This window comes from Maylandia zebra, linkage group LG22 (assembly GCF_041146795.1).
Source record: "Maylandia zebra isolate NMK-2024a linkage group LG22, Mzebra_GT3a, whole genome shotgun sequence".
Classification (NCBI taxonomy): Eukaryota; Metazoa; Chordata; class Actinopteri; order Cichliformes; family Cichlidae; genus Maylandia; species Maylandia zebra.
In genome coordinates this window covers 37200925-37219719 of record NC_135187.1, presented here as the reverse complement: position 1 = coordinate 37219719, position 18795 = coordinate 37200925, and the positions used below count along the sequence as shown (strand labels likewise).

Here is an 18795-nt window from a genome sequence, read left to right as displayed (position 1 = left end):
CAGCATTGTCCTCAAAGGAAGAAATCTCCTGAGTCATCTGTGATGGGGTGCCTGATGATAGTGGTACAGTTGATTTGAAGATGTCTCTCTGTGTCTGGAAGAGATGCCATTTAGCTATGTTTTTATGAGGACATGATATTCGAGGCTTTGCACAAGCACAATGCCAGGTGTTCCTCAGAGCATTGTAAGTCACAAATATTCTGCCAAGACGGCAGAAACTGTGTATTTCCGGCTCAAATACAGACAAACAGATCTGTGTTGAGGATCCACCAAAATCCACAATCACACAAAGTGGAGCATGTGCCATCTGGGCAGCTTTCTGTCTCTTTATGCATGTAGCAGCTTTGGCCTCTCCAAAAAATTTAAGGTCCACCATTTCCATCACGATGTGCTCTTGAAGAAAAACCTCCTTTACAGTTTCTCGGCAGTAATCTAGTGAGCGAAGGTGCTCACATAAACTGAAGCCTAGTCCGCTCCGCTGGGCCAGCAACTGGTATTGCTGACATTCCTCCAGCTCACATCTGATATTGTGAGACATCCCCCATGTTTTCCTCTGAACGTGAACTGGCACAGAAAACCCATGGCCAGTTCTCTGCACAGCAAATAACCCTGTAGTTTCATCTACACAAACACACTGCAGATGACTGGCCAGGCAAACATCTATTGATTGGTTGGAGTGCTTCCTCATCATGTGAGCCTTGTAGTTTTTGGTACGAAGAGCAAGGCCACAGTGAGGGCATGTCATTTTCATGGACTTTCCATCAGCTGCAGTTTTATTGAACACAGAGGGTAGAGCATATGAATGTTCTAACAAAGACTCAGAAAATGGTTCAGATCCCAAAGACAAAACCTTGGGGGGGAGACGGGGCTCCTCGAAGAGTACTGCCGGAGGAATACGGGTCTCCTCGGAGAGTTCAGCGGGGAGCAGTCCTGATAATGGTGGCTGACTTGGTATTGAAGAATGCTGACAAGACAATAAATGCCTTGCCATATCCCCACGCCGTATGATTGTAAGATTACAGACAGGGCAGTGAAAGTGTCCTGTTGTCCTACAAGCCAGCCTGCACCGGCATATCATTTTATCTGTAAGAGAAAAAAACAAACAAACAAACAAACAGATGTAATTTAAATGTAGTTGTATAGAATGCAACCAATTTGTCTAACAATCAGATTGTACATGTTAACAAAAACATCCAAGCCAACCTCAATAATGAAAGCAAAATGGTATGGATCACAAAAGTTATGTCTAGGAAAGTGGTGAAAACTAAATAAAAATATATTTTATAAAAACACTATTTTTGTTGCAGATGAATGAACTGAACTGTACAATATCAACAGCAACTTTTAAGTCAACAAAGATACTGCAGAAGTGCTTAAAAAAGTGCATATTTATAACAATAAAGTATATTTCATACAAACATACCTTTGAAAGGCAAAGCATTTTTTATATGCACACTTAGATGCTCCTCAATCTTTGCCCTGACAGTAGGGCTGAAAGTGGGGCACAGAGGGCAGTGAAAGAGTCCTCTGCAACACGTGTTGCATTCCTGCAATTCTGGCTTTAAGCCCGAATTCCAGATTGATAAGTGCATCTAAAACAGAGAGAGAAACAGATAAACACCACATACACATTTAAGTTAAGGTTTTAGCAGAAATAACAATTTACAGTTGGCATGTAATAGATTTGGGAAGAAAATCCTTGAAAAAAACCCCACAAATATTTTACAAGACACTTTAATTTGTGAGACATGTTTCTATTGACATATAACAGTCAATTGAACAGGGGCTAACTAAAATCTGGGCAATAAAAAAGCTGTACAGAATAGAATGACGAATAGAAGTATTGATAAATATATAAATCTGTTTGTGACGAAATTTACAGTGTTGACGCTAACCAAAGGTGTCACAAGTGCACACGTTCCTTACTACAGTTTAGATACCTCTGTTTAGAAAGCACTGACTCGACTTTTTAGTCAAGTCGAAGTAAGAAGTACAGGGTCTAAAATATCATTTATGTACAAAATTTTGAAGTAATCTTGCGTCCAAAGCACGCGTGCGGGGGGCTGATTTACAAATGTACGGATTACAAAGTACAGATACGCGTGCTACAATGTGAGAAGTAGAAGTATAAAGAAGTATACAGTAGGCACAAAAAAGTACAGCAGTAAAGTAAAGATACCAGAAAATTCTACTTAAGTACAGTATTGAAGTATTCGTTATTTCGCATCTCTGACGCCAACAATAAATCATACTCTAATGCAAAATGTGTTTTTTGCTTCTTCTCGCCCACAGAAGCCGTTAATCCAGCTCTCTTACTGAAACCAGGCCCAGGAAAAAGCATATCTGTGTGTTTCTCTGCCATGGAGCACGATGAAAAAACATTAAAATAAGGAGGAATGTTGTTGTAACGCAAAAAAAGTGGCAACATGATCATTGTAAGAAAACTAGACGATTCCTAGAATTATGAAATCACTAACGGCAAATTTATTTAAGAAAGACTTAACCAACCTTTGCGATCAACTTGCAAGACTTCCACGGTATCCATGCGTGTTTACGGCTACTGTGGAGGTCACGTGCTTCCGGCTACTGTGGAGGTCACGTGCTTCTGGCTACTGTGGAGGTCACGTGTTTCTGGTTAGTGTGGAGCTCCACAGTGGCTGCAGCCAGACCCTTCTCCTTAAAGGCCGCATTTTAAGGCCGATTACGTCACAGCGACACGACGAAGACTGTCCCAATTCAAAGGCTGCTCTACATGCGGCCCTCAAATGCGTCCTTAATTTCCCTGAATTTTAAGGATGGGTCGGTGTAGCCTTCATGGCCCAACATATCCCAGACTTCATAGCTCGGCGGTGGTGTGGATAATTTAAAAAACGGCGGAAGCGGAGCGGACGAAGAGTAAACTTTCAGAAGTAAGTACTGAATATTATGTCACTTATTTATGTGCAAATGTTTTTATAATGAAGAACATAAAAAAATTACTGTTGGCAACATGTCGGGAAAGTTATGTGACATTAGCGACGTTTGTACTAACTTGGTTTTAAAGCCTTTACTTCAAAATATTCGCCGTTCAATAGCTGAGCTTAATCTTACAGAGAATGTGATGATTTTATGCATAATTAAAGTCAGTCATGTCAGTCAGCTGACGGTTCACTCGTTAAGCTGAAAGAAAGATGCTTTAATCACAGGAGTCACATGTGTCCACTGCACCATCTGGGAACTCTTCTTGTTTAGCACTCGTAATGACACAAACACTAAATCCTGCTTCTCTGTGCTGTTGTGTAGCAGTGTGTACACCTGAGACTGTCACCTGTCTGTCTGTCCTGCACTCTCTCTCTGTTTCTTTCTCTCTGATTGTGGAATAAAAGTATGAACATGTGTTTATAAGTTACACTTGTGTTTGAATCCTGCAGCTTATCACACATTTGATTTCTATGTGTGACAACTGCAAGTGTCCAGAGTGAGGACAGACTGAGGGAGCCACTGCTGCACATCATCTGTGAGGCTTTGCAGCCCTGATGATCCACCAGGACAAACTCAGCAGTGTGTGAGGAAGAGGAGGAGGAAGAGCCAGCAGCAGCTGACAGATGGAGAGAATAGACAGACTGTTCCCTGTTTGTGAAGGACTGCTAGAAAAGTTTAACATAACTGTCTGTGCTGAATCAGTCTTATTAGGTAATGTTCAAATAATGTGATCATCCCAGTGTTTCCAGTGTGGGAGAAAGTACTCAGAGTACTCAGGGCCTTCAAGCTACACACTATGAAAGGCAGCAACAAGTTTAATGTTCAGAAACCTAAAGTCTGTATCAGCAGCAGAATGGAGCTAAAATAAATGTTGGTTTCAGTTCTATGAAGCTTTGAGTATTTTGGATCAGTAGCTGCTGTGTTTGTTGCATCATATTGCTGTAACTGTTTATATGCTTTATATATTCTGAGCTAAGTTGATCTATAGTGTTACATCATATTCTATAAGGATGTTATGTGTTTGTAGACTTTCTGCCCAGTTTGACCCATTTAGCAGACGTCAGCCTGTTTAAGGCTCTGATATCTATTCTGTGTGACTTACAGCAGTTATGACATGGTCTGATTTTCTCACCCAATAAAGGAATATTTCATATATCAGTCTACTCTTCATTCTATCAGACACAGTTATCACAGCTTGTACATTTTCTTTTTACACATGTATGTAAGCATTGAGCCAAATTTAGTAATGCCAACATACTGAAGGAACAACATTTGTCTCTTATATATGATACACCTATATATGCACTGTCAATATACATTTTGAACCAGCTGCAGATGTCAGAGTAACAACTGACTGACCCCCACATAAAGTGCGTTACAGTAGTCCACAGGGGAAGAAATAAAAGCATGGATCACGGTTTCAAAGTGCTGCCTAGGAAGAAAAGATTTCACTCTTGCCAGTCGCCTTAAATGATAAAAATGGACTGGTTCAACTTAAAACCAAGGGCAGTAACAACAGGTTTAAAATAAACTTCCAGGGGTTCCAAATGAAAAGAAGAGGACTCACAGGAGCCACTGGGTCCAAACACCAACAAATCTGTTTTCTTTTCATTCACATTTAAAAAGTTTAGAGCCAACCAAGCTTCAATGTCATCTAGGCATGTCAAGAGAGGTGTTATTCAGATGCCATCCTTCTGCTTCAGTGGCAAATAAATTTGGTAGTCATTCCTATATACTTGTCTTTGAGTGAAGATTTAAGGTGGTAAGACATGTAAATAACTGCAACTTGAATCTGTACTGAAGCTCAGTATTTGACAAAGAGTTCATGTTCACTGCTGTAATAGCTAATAATGACTAATATAATAACCATAATATTGGCCATATTATATTTACATTACCAAAGTGATATGACTTTAGTCTCATGAACAACATTAGCTAATTGTTATTTAAATGACTGTAAGTAAGTTAAATGACTGTTCAGTACAGAAATGAAGCCCAACAATCATGTTTTACTGTCCTGTGGTCTCAGCCTCAGATACTCATCAAATCACACAAAGCTCTTGTAGAAACAAACAAACAAATGAAAAAAAATATGTTCTCCTTCATTTCTGTCAAACAAAGTTGTATGACACGTTTCCAGCTGTTAGTATCATGGTTGCTAGGCAACCTGGGAAGCGCAACAGAGACTAGAGCCCATGTGTTTGCAACAAACTTGCCGTTTATTTTGCAAGTCGAGCTCAACACTGCCCCTAGCGTCCTGGAGCACTTCCGTTGTGATTTGGAGTTTGCATGTGTTTTGTATTTTGTACGTGTTTTGGATTTTGTACGTGTTTTGTATTTTGCATGTGTTTTGGATTTTGTACGTGTTTTGTATTTTGTACGTGTTTTGTATTTTGTACGTGTTTTGTATTTTGCACGTGTTTTGTATTTTGCATGTGTTTCGTATTTTGTATGTGTTTTAGAGTTTGCACGTGTTTTGTATTTTGCATGTGTTTTGTATTTTGTACGTGTTTTAGAGTTTGCACGTGTTTTGTATTTTGCACGTGTTTTGTATTTTGTACGTGTTTTAGAGTTTGCACGTGTTTTGTATTTTGCACGTGTTTTGGATTTTGTACGTGTTTTGTATTTTGCATGTGTTTTGTATTTTGTACGTGTTTTGTATTTTGCATGTGTTTTGTATTTTGCACGTGTTTTGTATTTTGCACGTGTTTTGTATTTTGTACGTGTTTTGTATTTTGCATGTGTTTTGTATTTTGCATGTGTTTTGTATTTTGTATGTGTTTTAGAGTTTGCATGTGTTTTGTATTTTGTACGTGTTTTGTATTTTGTACGTGTTTTGTATTTTGCATGTGTTTTGTATTTTGCATGTGTTTTGGATTTTGTACGTGTTTTGTATTTTGTACGTGTTTTGTATTTTGCATGTGTTTTGGATTTTGCACGTGTTTTGGATTTTGTACGTGTTTTGGAGTTTGCATGTGTTTTGGATTTTGCATGTGTTTTGGATTTTGCATGTGTTTTGGATTTTGTATGTGTTTTGGAGTTTGCATGTGTTTTGGATTTTGTACGTGTTTTGGATTTTGTATGTGTTTTGGATTTTGTATGTGTTTTGGATTTTGTATGTGTTTTGGAGTTTGCATGTGTTTTGAATTTTGTACGTGTTTTGTATTTTGCATGTGTTTTGTATTTTGCATGTGTTTTGGAGTTTGCATGTGTTTTGGATTTGGTATGTGTTTTGGAGTTTGCATGTGTTTTGGATTTTGCATGTGTTTTGGATTTTGCATGTGTTTTGGATTTTGTATGTGTTTTGGAGTTTGCATGTGTTTTGGATTTTGTACGTGTTTTGGATTTTGTATGTGTTTTGGATTTTGTATGTGTTTTGGAGTTTGCATGTGTTTTGAATTTTGCATGTGTTTTGTATTTTGCATGTGTTTTGGAGTTTGCATGTGTTTTGGATTTGGTATGTGTTTTGGAGTTTGCATGTGTTTTGGATTTTGTATGTGTTTTAGAGTTTGCATGTGTTTTGTATTTTGTATGTGTTTTGGAGTTTGCACGTGTTTTGAATTTTGTACGTGTTTTGTATTTTGCATGTGTTTTGGAGTTTGTACGTGTTTTTGTATTTTGCACGTGTCTTGGTGTTTGCATGTGTTTTGTATTTTGTACGTGTTATGGATTTTGCATGTGTTTTGGATTTTGCATGTGTTTTGGAGTTTGTACGTGTTTTGGAGTTTGCATGTGTTTTGGATTTTGTACGTGTTTTGGAGTTTGTGCGTGCTATTTGGAATTTGTAAGTGTCTTGGAGTTTGTACATGCTTTGTCTTTATGGGCCACCGTACAGTTTCCTGCTTCAAATTTGGGTATATTTGCCTTATTTGTCTAATAAATGCCTAAATAAAAAAATAGAATTCTTAGTTTTTCTAAAACATTGCTTTTCTTGTTTTCACGAAGCCATCAACTTAAAAAAATTTCCTTTCACTTTTACAGTTATCCTTCTGTCACTCGTCTCCACCCACTCCACCTTGCCTCTCTTGTTCACCGTGTGCTGCCTTGGATAGTGATGGCTCACACCAGGTATTTAAACTCATCTACCTTTGCTACCTCTGCTTCTTGTGACTTGTTAACTGACAGATGAAATGAAGCAGTGTAAGGCAGTGTAGTGCTTCCACTGTGAAAATGGGACGTCTCCTTTCTAAAGAGTTTGTTATATAAATAAATGTAGTCAAACACATGTGCGAGATGAAGGACGCAGAAACATCAGTTAGAGTGAAATTTTTATTACGGTCTGTGTTGTACACAAAATTAATTCAAGTTTGTGCAAATGTTTTGGTGCCATTCAAAATTCTGCTTTGCACTGGAATAAACATTTAATCATCCAACTGGCACAGGAGTGCGGAGGCTTTGGATATCCAGTAGTCGCTGTGTCGCTGGGAGGGAAGCATTACTGTCACCACAAAATTAGTTGAGTGACCTGAAGGGAGAGAGACATGAAGGGTGAGGAAACAATCTGAGCAAACATCCTTTTTTCTTTTTTTGACATTATATGTTGGTAACAGGGACGGGCGCTGTATCCCACCAAAACTCCCAGCAATGCCCAAAAACGAACTCTTGGCCTTATGATAGTATAAAATGTGTCATGACTTTAAATGTAAAAAGGTTTCCAGGGAGTGACTTTGGATACATCAGGTGTGTACCTGTGGTGGACAGAGTGCCAGCTCTGGCTGAGGTCTTGTACAGAGGAGCGTGGTAGAGGTCGGGCTCTGGGACGTAGTTCTGCTGTGGCTCAAAGTGCACCACCGGCAGCATGGCGTTCCTAACCCGAGGCAGCGCGTCATCAATCACCATGCCGACATCGTCCCAGCGACAGGCATCCATGAACATGCCGTGAACAAGTACACCGTCCTGTGGCTCAGGTAACTGTTTTAACAAGTAACCATATTAAAGGAATTACCTTTTTACTGACAAACTCTTGAAACAAAGTAAATACAAAGGCTTTCTTTTTGCAGGTTGTGCCTTTTCAGAAAAAATGGTGGTTTCTATACCTGCAAAGGCAGAAAAGAAAACAAAGAACATGTGGCTTTGCTTTGATCAGATGTATCCAGAGCTTTTTATTCTTTAAGGATTTCATTTTCATGAACAGAGATTTAAAGAAGCGTTGGCAAGTTGGGGTTGATATTCACTATTTATGACGCTTAGGAGGGCATCAATCTGATATCTCATCAGGAAATAAACTCAGTATTTTAAAAAAGAAAACAATACTGGTGGCTGTACCGCCCTCCAGATTCACACCGGAGTCAAGTATAACACAACCTTACTAAAGAAATCAGTATGTAGTCCAATCAAAAATAATGGATAACAGATTTAATTTGATCATTTAGGATACATTTGCTCTGTGGTGCTAACTTTGAGACCATCAGATCAGATTTAGAGATTCAGGATAAAGTAATGTCACAAAAACCTTAATCAATGAATACAAGAATTAGAGACATATATCAAATAGGTCATCATCTCAGCTTCCTACAACTTTCTAATTCACATTTTACATTGACCATTTCAAATGCTTGCCTAAAAACAAAACAAGCTAGAGGTCATATTAATGGTTAAAGCGGGCTGAAGATAAATCCTTAGTCCTTGGAAGCAAAACAAACCTATAGGTTTGTTTTGCTTCCAAGGACTAACTGAAATCATGCAAACACAATTTAAAAACATAATTGATAACATAACTTGTAAATAACCCTGAATGCCTTCCCTTGCACCTTATTTTGGCACTCATTCCTGTTTTCTACTACCAACTTCCTGTCCGTGTGTAGAAGCTTTTATTTTGATGGGACGATTTCCTGTAAAACTGTTTTTGGCGCAGTTTTCAGCAGCAGTCGCGGGAGTTTAGAAAAGTGATGGCTTAACGGAGCCTATGGTGATTTCTTTTGTCATTAGCAGCCCCCTTGATACAGGCACAAGGTATGGTTATGATGTAAATAAGGAGACGTTTAGATGTTTTTGTGACAGTCGCTACATTTGTTAAATGTTACGTTGAAACGAACTTCATGTTATAAGGTTTACGATTGTAAGAGTGTGGATTATTTTGCTTACACGCTGTTTCTATGTATACATCCCCAGCTCTTACGGTGAGATTGATGGTTTACTGCCATTAAACCTTCAAAACGTCATCAGTAAAGTGTCATCCTTCATTCGGGGGGTTCGCTACAGTAAGAGCTTACCTCCGGGAGCAGCGAGAGCGAGAGCTTCCTGCGATCGGAACGGTAACGGCACGGCACGGAGCAGCAAGCTACAGCAACGGTCCGGTAACAAGCAATTGCTCTCAAAATGGAAAATATAGAAGGAGGTCAGTTAAACGAAAAGGAACAACGAAAGGAATTAACATGCGAAGCTGATGAAACAGCTAATGAAATGTTCCCAAGGCGATCAGAACGGCTCAGTGTGCCCATGGAGAAAATGCTCTTATATCAAAGGGATGAACAGAATAAAAGAGAGAAGAAACTGCTAACCATTTATGAACATTGGAAAGGCCAGGTCAGAGTATACAGAGAAGACCTGAAAAATGATTTATCAGATTCACGGTTAGCAGAAATGGCTGATGATATTGAAAGGACCGTAAATGATATGACAAAAGCATACAGTGAATATAGAGAGCATAATGAACCATCCCATGTCATAAGGCGCAAAATGGACTCTTGTGAATCAGTGTCAAAGGACATTATGAAAATCATATCTGAGCGTTTAGCAGCTATAGATGAGTATGATGCAGATAGAGAAAGGCAGCGCCTTCATCAGCTCTTAGCTTATGAACATGCTAAGTCCATATTTGGTACTGCATCACAGTCAAGTTACCAATCTGAAGCAAGCATTGCAGCCAAAATAATCGATGCTGCTGCAGAATTAGCTGCAAAAGAAGCTCAGTATAAAATCACACAAGAGGAAATAAAACAAAAAATAAGAGAAATGGAAGAGAAACACAGGAGGGAATTGGATGCACAAAGGTCTGAACTAGAGCGTTTACAAGCAGAAAAGGAAAGGCAAGCAGCACGTGCAAAATTAGAGATTTATGACAAAGAGTTTAAAGTTGATATGGACAGTCAGTTAATGTTACAGAGCAATGGGATGTCTGTTATCAACCAAAGCTTTGCACAACCAGCCTCAGAGCTCTCTACAGGTTCATATCACCCACAAGTGGAACAATATGCATCCATCCCTGTCAATAATCCTCTACAACAACTGCACTCACAAATTGTCACTCCATCGCCTCCCACAGACGTATTGCAGCTGGCTAAAGCTATTCAAGACAGCATAGCAGTAAGCAGAATTCCAGTGCCTGTGCCCATCGTGTTCAGCGGAGATCCCATCACCTACATCGAATGGAAGGCTTCCTTCATCTCACTGGTGGGCCACAAAGGTATATCTCCAGCTGAAAAACTGCATTTGTTAAAAAGGTATATCACTGGTCCTGCTCTTAAGTGTCTTGAGGGCACGTTCTACCGCAGTGATGAAGAGGCATACAAAGATGCATGGAAAAGACTTGACCAACGCTACGGTCAGCCATTTGATGTTCAAAAGGCATTCAGAGACAAACTGTCAAAGTGGCCTAAAATCCACTCAAAAGATGCAGAAGGTCTACGGGCCTTTTCTGATTTTCTCACAACTTGTCTGCAAGCAACACCACATGTAAAGGGCTTAGAGATACTAAGTGACTGTGAGGAAAACCAAAAGTTATTGCATAAGATTCCAGAATGGCTTGCAACGCGTTGGAACCGTCAAGTCACAGTTGCTCTCATGAAAGGCAAAGATTTTCCCTCTTTCAAGGATTTTGCAGAGTTTGTAGCACTCGAGGCAGAAATTGCATGTAATCGCATGTAATCCTGTGACTTCTTCATATGCACTCTATTCATGCAGCTCATCCTTGGAGAAAAGATACATAAGGGAGACCAAACCAAACAGATCTGTGACTCAAGTCTTTACTACACAAGCCACAGTACAAGGAGAAAAAACTAAGTCAAATGACACAAGGTTAAAGGTGGCCTGCATGTTCTGCAAAGATGAAAGTCATCAGTTGTCAAAGTGCCCAAGCTTCTCAGAGAAGTCACTAGACCACAAACGGACATTTGTGAAGGAAAATAAACTGTGCTACGGGTGCTTAAAGGTGGGCCACAATGCCAGAGACTGTCGTCATCGCCACAAATGTGACACTTGCAAAGGACGACACCCCACCTGTTTGCACAATGAGAGTCACATGGCAAATGAAAGGCCTCAGAGCTCTACAAACGTCGCTTCAACCACAGAAAATGATACCATGGCAGCCACAGCTCTGAATGTTACTAAGGTGGGTCAATCAGGTAGTACCTCCATGATTGTTCCTGTGTGGGTTTCCACTACTCAGAGTCCATCTAAAGAGCAGCTTGTGTACGCTTTATTAGACACACAAAGTGACAACACATTTGTCAGTGAGGAGATAACTAACCAGTTACAAGCAGCATCCCATCCAGTTAAGCTAAAACTAACCACGATGCTGGGAGTTCACATGACAGTCAAAAGTCAGAGAGTAGCAGGGTTACGTGTGAGAGGTTATAATTCAGATGTTCACATTGACCTTCCACCCTCCTACACAAAGGAGTACATCCCATTTAACTATGACAACATACCCACAAATGAAACTGCAAGGCAATGGCCCCATCTGTCAGAGATCGCTGATCAGATACCCCCTCTCCTGAGTTGTGATGTTGGACTACTCATTGGATTTAACTGTCCAAGAACTCTAGCTCCAAAACAGGTTCTGCTCGGAAAAGACAATGAGCCATTTGCCATACAGACAGACCTAGGGTGGAGCATTGTTGGTGGCTCATCAGAGTCAAATGAAACTGAAACAAGTCTGTGCCATAGGGTCATGATAAAGGAAATGCCTGCTGTAACACCAATGGACATGATCAATGTTCTTCAATCGGATTACAAAGGCACGTGACACAAGAGGATCTCGTTTTTCTGGAAAAACTTAAGGAAGGGATAAAGAAAAACGAACAAGGACACTGTGAGATGCCTCTTCCATTCAAGCAAAGGCCAAACTTACCAGACAACAAAAGGCTTGCAGAGATCAGACTGGAACACTTAAGGAGAAGGTTGAACAAGAATGAGAACTACAAAAATGAACTGCCCACAGCACAACCTGTCGAGCTGGATCTGACCATAGGAGATCCAGAAGTCAGAAAAGTACAGACAATGTTAACTAAAGTCACAGACACTGTAAGTCTTGCTGAATGTCTAAGTAAGTTCTCCTCCTGGTCCAAAGCAATTAAGGCTGTAGCACGTCTCATAAGAAGGGCTAGACACATCAAGTCAAATGCATCAGCTACAGTGAGTGAGCAGAAAAATGCTGAACTTGTGATCATTCGACATGTACAAAGTCAAGCGTATGAACAGGAAATAAAACAGCTGAAGAAAGGAGAACAGCTCCCACATCATAACAAACTGTTTAAACTGGACATTTTCATGGATACAGATGGTCTCCTCAAGGTGGGAGGGAGACTCCAGCATGCAATGAGTGACACCTTCAAACACCCGATCGTGATCCCAAAAGAACATTGTGCAGCCAAACTCATAATATCTCACTTTCATAACAAAGTAAAACACCAAGGAAAGGGATTCACCATAAATGAAATCAGATCCAGTGGCTACTGGATTCCTGGAATGAGTAAAACAGTTGCCTCATTCATCCGACAATGTGTGATCTGCCGCAGACTCCGCAAAGCTCCAGAGGGTCAGAGGATGAGTGACCTACCTCCACATCGCTTAGAGCCCTCTCCTCCCTTCACACACTGCAGCATGGACTATTTTGGTCCATTTGTGACAACAGAGGGAAGAAAACCACACAAACGTTACGGACTCCTACTTACTTGCTTTTGTTCTCGTGCCATTCACATCGAGTTCTTAGAGGACTTGTCTACTGATGCATTTATTAATGCAGTAAGATGTTTCATTTCAATCAGAGGTGCAGTTCGACACATCCAATGTGACCAGGGAACGAACTTTGTTGGTGCTCAGAATGAGTTTAAAGCAGCTTTAAATGAGCTAGACACTCAGAGACTAAATACATACTTGACTGAAAAACAATGTGACTTTGTGATGAACGCACCCCATGCTAGTCATACAGGGGGAGTGTGGGAACGTCAGATAAAGACTGTCAGAAGTGTGCTGAATACCACTCTGTCACTGGCTCATGACAGACTCAATGATGCTTCATTGCGGACGTTATTCTATGAAGCCATGGCTATAGTCAATAGCAGACCTCTGACTATAGATAACTTGAACAGCCCCAACAGCCTAGAACCGCTCACACCCAATCATCTGCTGCACATGAAATCCAATGCACCGTTGCCCCCACCTGGTGCCTTTTCAAATGAGGACCTGTACAGCAAGAAGAGGTGGCGCCGCGTGCAGTTCCTTGCAGAGCAGTTCTGGAGCCGCTGGAGACAAGAATACATTCACAACATCATTTCAAGGCAAAAGTGGCACTCACCAAAGAGGAATCTAAAAGTAGGTGATGTTGTGTTGGAAATGGATGAACTGGCACCCAGAGGGGAATGGAGACTTGCAAGAGTTGTAGAGACTGTCAGTGGAAAAGATGGACTTGTGCGAAGGGTAAAGATCTCACTTGGAGAAAAGAGACTCAATAATAAAGGTCAACGCTCTACTAAACTATCAGTTGTTGAGCGTCCAGTACAAAAACTTTTATTGTTGTTAGAAAGTTCCTAAGGTAACTCCTACATGGGTTATTTTGTTTGGGAAAATTATTCATTTTGGTTCTTATGTAAACCAATTATTCGTAATTTTGGTGGGAGTGTAAATAACCCTGAATGCCTTCCCTTGCACCTTATTTTGGCACTCATTCCTGTTTTCTACTACCAACTTCCTGTCCGTGTGTAGAAGCTTTTATTTTGATGGGACGATTTCCTGTAAAACTGTTTTTGGCGCAGTTTTCAGCAGCAGTTGCGGGAGTTTAGAAAAGTGATGGCTTAACGGAGCCTATGGTGATTTCTTTTGTCATTAGCAGCCCCCTTGATACAGGCACAAGGTATGGTTATGATGTAAATAAGGAGACGTTTAGATGTTTTTGTAACAGTCGCTACATTTGTTAAATGTTACGTTGAAACGAACTTCATGTTATAAGGTTTACGATTGTAAGAGTGTGGATTATTTTGCTTACACGCTGTTTCTATGTATACATCCCCAGCTCTTACGGTGAGATTGATGGTTTACTGCCATTAAACCTTCAAAACGTCATCAGTAAAGTGTCATCCTTCATTCGGGGGGTTCGCTACATAACTGATTTTGTGTGAAAATGTAAGAAGTTTGAATAAAATATTGCACATAAAAACCAAACTGATGTAGTATTTTAGATTGCATCTTGAGATTGTTGATCTGCTCTTCCACATTAGCTCTCCTGCTATTAGCCAGAAAAATAGCATCTTAAAGTACTGCTAATATTTGAAGGGCTGGAGAAAAGAATGTTTGTGCCCTTTTTTTAAGCACTACTGAAAGCATTACTAAGAGCATTGCTCCTCTTACAGTACCTCCTCATCCATGTTCAGTTTTGCACCAATGGGAAGAGTGCGTAGAGCCTCACAGACTGCTTCCTCATCCCTGTACGCCGGCACCACGCTGAAGCGGAAATTAAGCTCCTCAATAGGCAGACTGTAACGCCGGGCATGATTCTGCAACACTCCTACAGGCCATCAAAGACACAAGAGCATTGAAACAAGTCACTGTGCTGTTTAGCTAAATCTACCAATAAACACACATTTAATTAATAGCTCTCTTTTAAACTTAATTCATTTATTTTTACACTGTATACTTGAAAGAGTAGTCAGAGTGATCATTGTAGTCCTCAAGCTCAGCTCTAAAAGTTTGCCTTACTGTTAGTGTTCATTAAAAAACAGCATGTTTCAGTGTGTTACCAGTAAGAAAGCCTTAAGGGAAGAAGAACCCGGAGATCCAAAGTGATTTGGGCTGACCACGTGTGATCCAAGTCTTGCAAGAGAGGAAAAGAGAAGCAGAGACGCAATTAAAATATATGTATCTTTAAATAACAGTTTCTTTATGCAGTATCTTCTTCTTTTATTCGATATATTGCATTACAGGCATCCTATTACTGAGGGGACCTGAATTGACCCAGTGAATCAGTTTACATTGGATTCTGTTTCCTAAGATAATCAGCATGTGGAGTGTGACTCAGTGTTTATCCACTGCTGTATAAACTAATAGGACTTTACCCCGTTTATGCTTGTTTACGTGAATTATAGTGACTGTACGATACACATGTTCAGAGCAGACTTAAGGAAGAGCAGCTTCAATCAGGGGAAATGAACCAAACACTAAACCAGGATGTGCAGGAAGGTGAACTCAGAATGTACATGTGTTATTACATTTTTCCAACCTAATGAGATAACACACAAATCAAATGTGTGCATTTGACGGAGGACGGGCCAGACGGCCCCTCGGACCCTCCAGCGACGACGGAAGGCTGAAGCGGTCCCTCGGACCCTCCAGCGAAGACAGACGGAATGCTGAAGCGGTCCCTCGGACCCTCCAGCGAAGACAGAAGGCTGAAGCGGTCCATCGGACCCCCCAGCGAAGACGGACGAAGGCCAGACGGGCCCCTCGGACCCTCCAGCGAAGACAGATGGAATGCTGAAGCGGTCCCACCCTCGGACCCTCCAGCGAATGGACGAGCCCCCATTTATGTTACGTCCTAAGTCTAGGCGTGTCTTGAACGCAACAAAACATTGGCCCACCACACTCCACCCAAAACAAGAACCCAAACAATAGTATCTTTTAAAATGCTAAGCAGCCATTTATTTGCTTCAGCAGTGAGCAGTGCCAAAAATAACAAACAAAACTCCCTAATGGTCCCTACGCTTTCCTACCCAAAAATGAAAACCAAACAAAAGACAATTCTCTTACCTAACTTTTTATATGAAAAACAGGAGAAAACTTAATCAACAAAAATGGCTTCTCACGCCTACCTGGCTGCTGCAGTGAACAATATATACAAGGTGGAAAAATACTCAATTACTACTTTATAAATCTATTTACAGCTATTTACAAAAACTAAGATACCAACACCACAATGATCACAACCCATGACAAACTGAAACACAGGGCTTAAATACATAGAGGGAGCAATCGGAATGGACAACAGGAGGGAAACACAGCTGGGGCAAATCAGAACTGATGAGACAAGGAAGTGTAAACTGAACACACTGAGATAAGACAGACCTTCAAAGTAAAACAGGAAACACATAACAGTCACGCCTAACACAAAACACTGACAACATTGGATCGTAACACAATAAAATACAGCCAATATGCCAGACCTGAGCTAGAAAAAGACTTCTATTCTATTCCAATTTCCCCACATAATTTATGTTCGCTTTATAAAGACACATTTCACACAAACTTCTATAATTCCACTGGACTGAACTTGAAAACGTGTGTGTTTTTGTTAATATCTGTGTGCAAACCTGGATAAAGAAGACAGCGGTTTGAGGGAAGGGTAGGCAGAGTTCGCCCAGTGGGCGGGGACCTGGTTGTTCAGAAAGCTTGTGTAGATTCGGTCCATTTCCTCTGACATCACAACGAGACCTGCTATTGCCTTTTGCAGAGTGATAAGAGACATCTACGAAAAAGAAAGTGAGAATAACACATCACAGTAACGACAGATTCCTAAAAATGTTATTTCTGAAACTACACAGAACGCATATTTTTGATTGTTTAGGTTTTTTTCTTTTTGAATTTTCCTCTAAGATCACGTAAATAAACTACAATCCAAAGAAAACAACTCCTGAAGTGGTCATGAGATGATCTCCACCAATTAAAGGTGTGTGGTTTTTACGTCACCCTGAGAACTTTAAGCAAGTTGTTGAATCGGTCTGCTTCTTGGCCCAAAACAGTTGTGAGGGAGATCAGGTGCCCATTGGTGTCTTTGATAAACAGTGTGTCAGTTGCTTCTTCCATGTCCAGTCGCTCCGCACTCCAAAAGAAAGACAAGTTCACAGAGAGATAAAAGACAACACAAACCAATAAAACATGGGGAAAAAGAGTGAGCGCAATAATGCAAAGTCTCAGCAGTAACTGAGATCGATGTGCAGGTGAATCCATGTGGGGTCAGCGTACCGGGCAGTTTGGCTAGAATCAGCTCGGCGAGCTCGCAGACTCTGTCATCGTTACTCTTAGCTCCATGTTGTGCTGAAGAACGAGGATTAACATCCAGTATGGTATTGATCAGAGTTATAGTTTCTTGACGCTGCAGAGGCAAACACACACACACACACTCATATATTGATATTTTATCATAGCACTCCCAAAGCTCATAAACTGCATGACAAACATAACTTTAAATCACTAAAACGACCACAAGCCATTTCTCATAATTGCTGTGGACTGAAGAAATTAACAGATTTTGAAAAACTACGTATAAATAAGAACTTGCTGTCATTTATATTTAAGAGGACAACTGGCAGTCTGGTATAAAATAGAGACAGAGACATTTGCTTGTAATGTCCTGGTATTGTTACAGTATTGTTCCTCACCTGAAAAGCCAAGTTGGCATTCTCATGCATACCAAAGATCTCAGGATCATCAATGATTGGAAGATTCTTAATATACTTCTTATATTGTTCAAGTTCATCTGACTCTGGAGCGTAGTAAACACCTTACAGGGAGAAAACCATTAACTGAGATATATAGCATGTGAGCGTGCACTGTGCATACGCGTGCTTACATACACATGTACACACACACATACAAAAGAGGGCAGAAAGAACAATACCTGAGGGGGAGTAGGTGTAGCCAGGCTGCAGAGCTTCTGGAGAAAAAAAGCCTTTGAGGGTTGTCCTTAGGCACCGTTGGTCCCAGGCACCTGTCACTCTGCCTCCATATGTGATCTCACCTGAAGAGAAAAAAGACACAGTAGGATTTGAGATATTTCATGGCTTTCTTTGTTTATGAATGCAGGAGATATTGCTTTTAAAGACCAGACCCTGTTCTAGTTTCAGTTGGTCAAAATCTCACTCAGAATCAGAAAAATAAAAAAGTTACGGAAAAAACAGCAACAACTTTAAACTAAAAAAATATGCATATAGAATATTTACATAGATATGTGTAATACCCGTTCCTATACAGATAATTTTGAAAGAAGTTGGATTCAGGTCATTCAATTTAAAGATGAAATACTAAAAAGAGAAATCTATTACAGAACAGAAAACACGGGGGAAAAAATCGTCCCTTTTTCTTTTATATAAAGCTGAATGATCTGAATCAGGGGTCGGCAACCTGCGGCTCTTTAGTCCTTATATTGCGGCTCTGCATGGTTTGGAAAAATAAATTAAGTTTAACTGAAGTTTATTTTATTTGTGCTAGTTCTTTTTTTTAAAACTTGTAGTTCTAAATTGGAAGATTATTGTGATCCTGAATAATAAAGTTATATTTTATTATTTTTCGTCGCTCAAAATAAGCGTCACACTTGTGGAAGCCGGTAGCTCCGCTACACTCCCAAAGCCCAGAAGGCGATATAAGGATGACGGCTCACTGTTTTTGTTTGCTACATGGATAATTTAAGTTCAGCTTTTTAATTCATTTTAAAGACACCTTCAACTGGTGTCTTTTTAGTTATTATTTTTTAAGGGTTGACAATGTGTTCATTACATAAATAAAATTAAATTTTCTCCATAGCACTTCATGGATTTCATAAGTAACACACTAGAGTTGTTTATACGAAGCATAGAGGTAAAAAAAAAAACAATAATTAACTTCATTTTAGATGTCAAAAAGTATTGT

The 18795-nt window shown here is 40.1% G+C and overlaps 1 protein-coding gene and 1 pseudogene across 1 annotated transcript; both read right to left on the bottom strand.

Moving 5' to 3' along the window:
* Positions 1 to 11: 11 nt before the first annotated feature.
* Positions 12 to 2564, bottom strand: LOC143414517 (uncharacterized). Its single transcript, XM_076879060.1, has 4 exons — positions 2509 to 2564; positions 1424 to 1592; positions 250 to 1083; positions 12 to 94 (listed from the first exon to the last, which is right to left on the bottom strand). Exons 2-4 carry the CDS (start codon positions 1590 to 1592, stop codon positions 12 to 14), a joined length of 1086 nt encoding a protein of 361 aa, XP_076735175.1. The 5' UTR covers positions 2509 to 2564.
* A 4734-nt stretch (positions 2565 to 7298) lies between these two features.
* Positions 7299 to 18795, bottom strand: part of LOC143414516 (dynein axonemal heavy chain 6-like) — a 57395-nt pseudogene continuing 45898 nt past the window's right edge.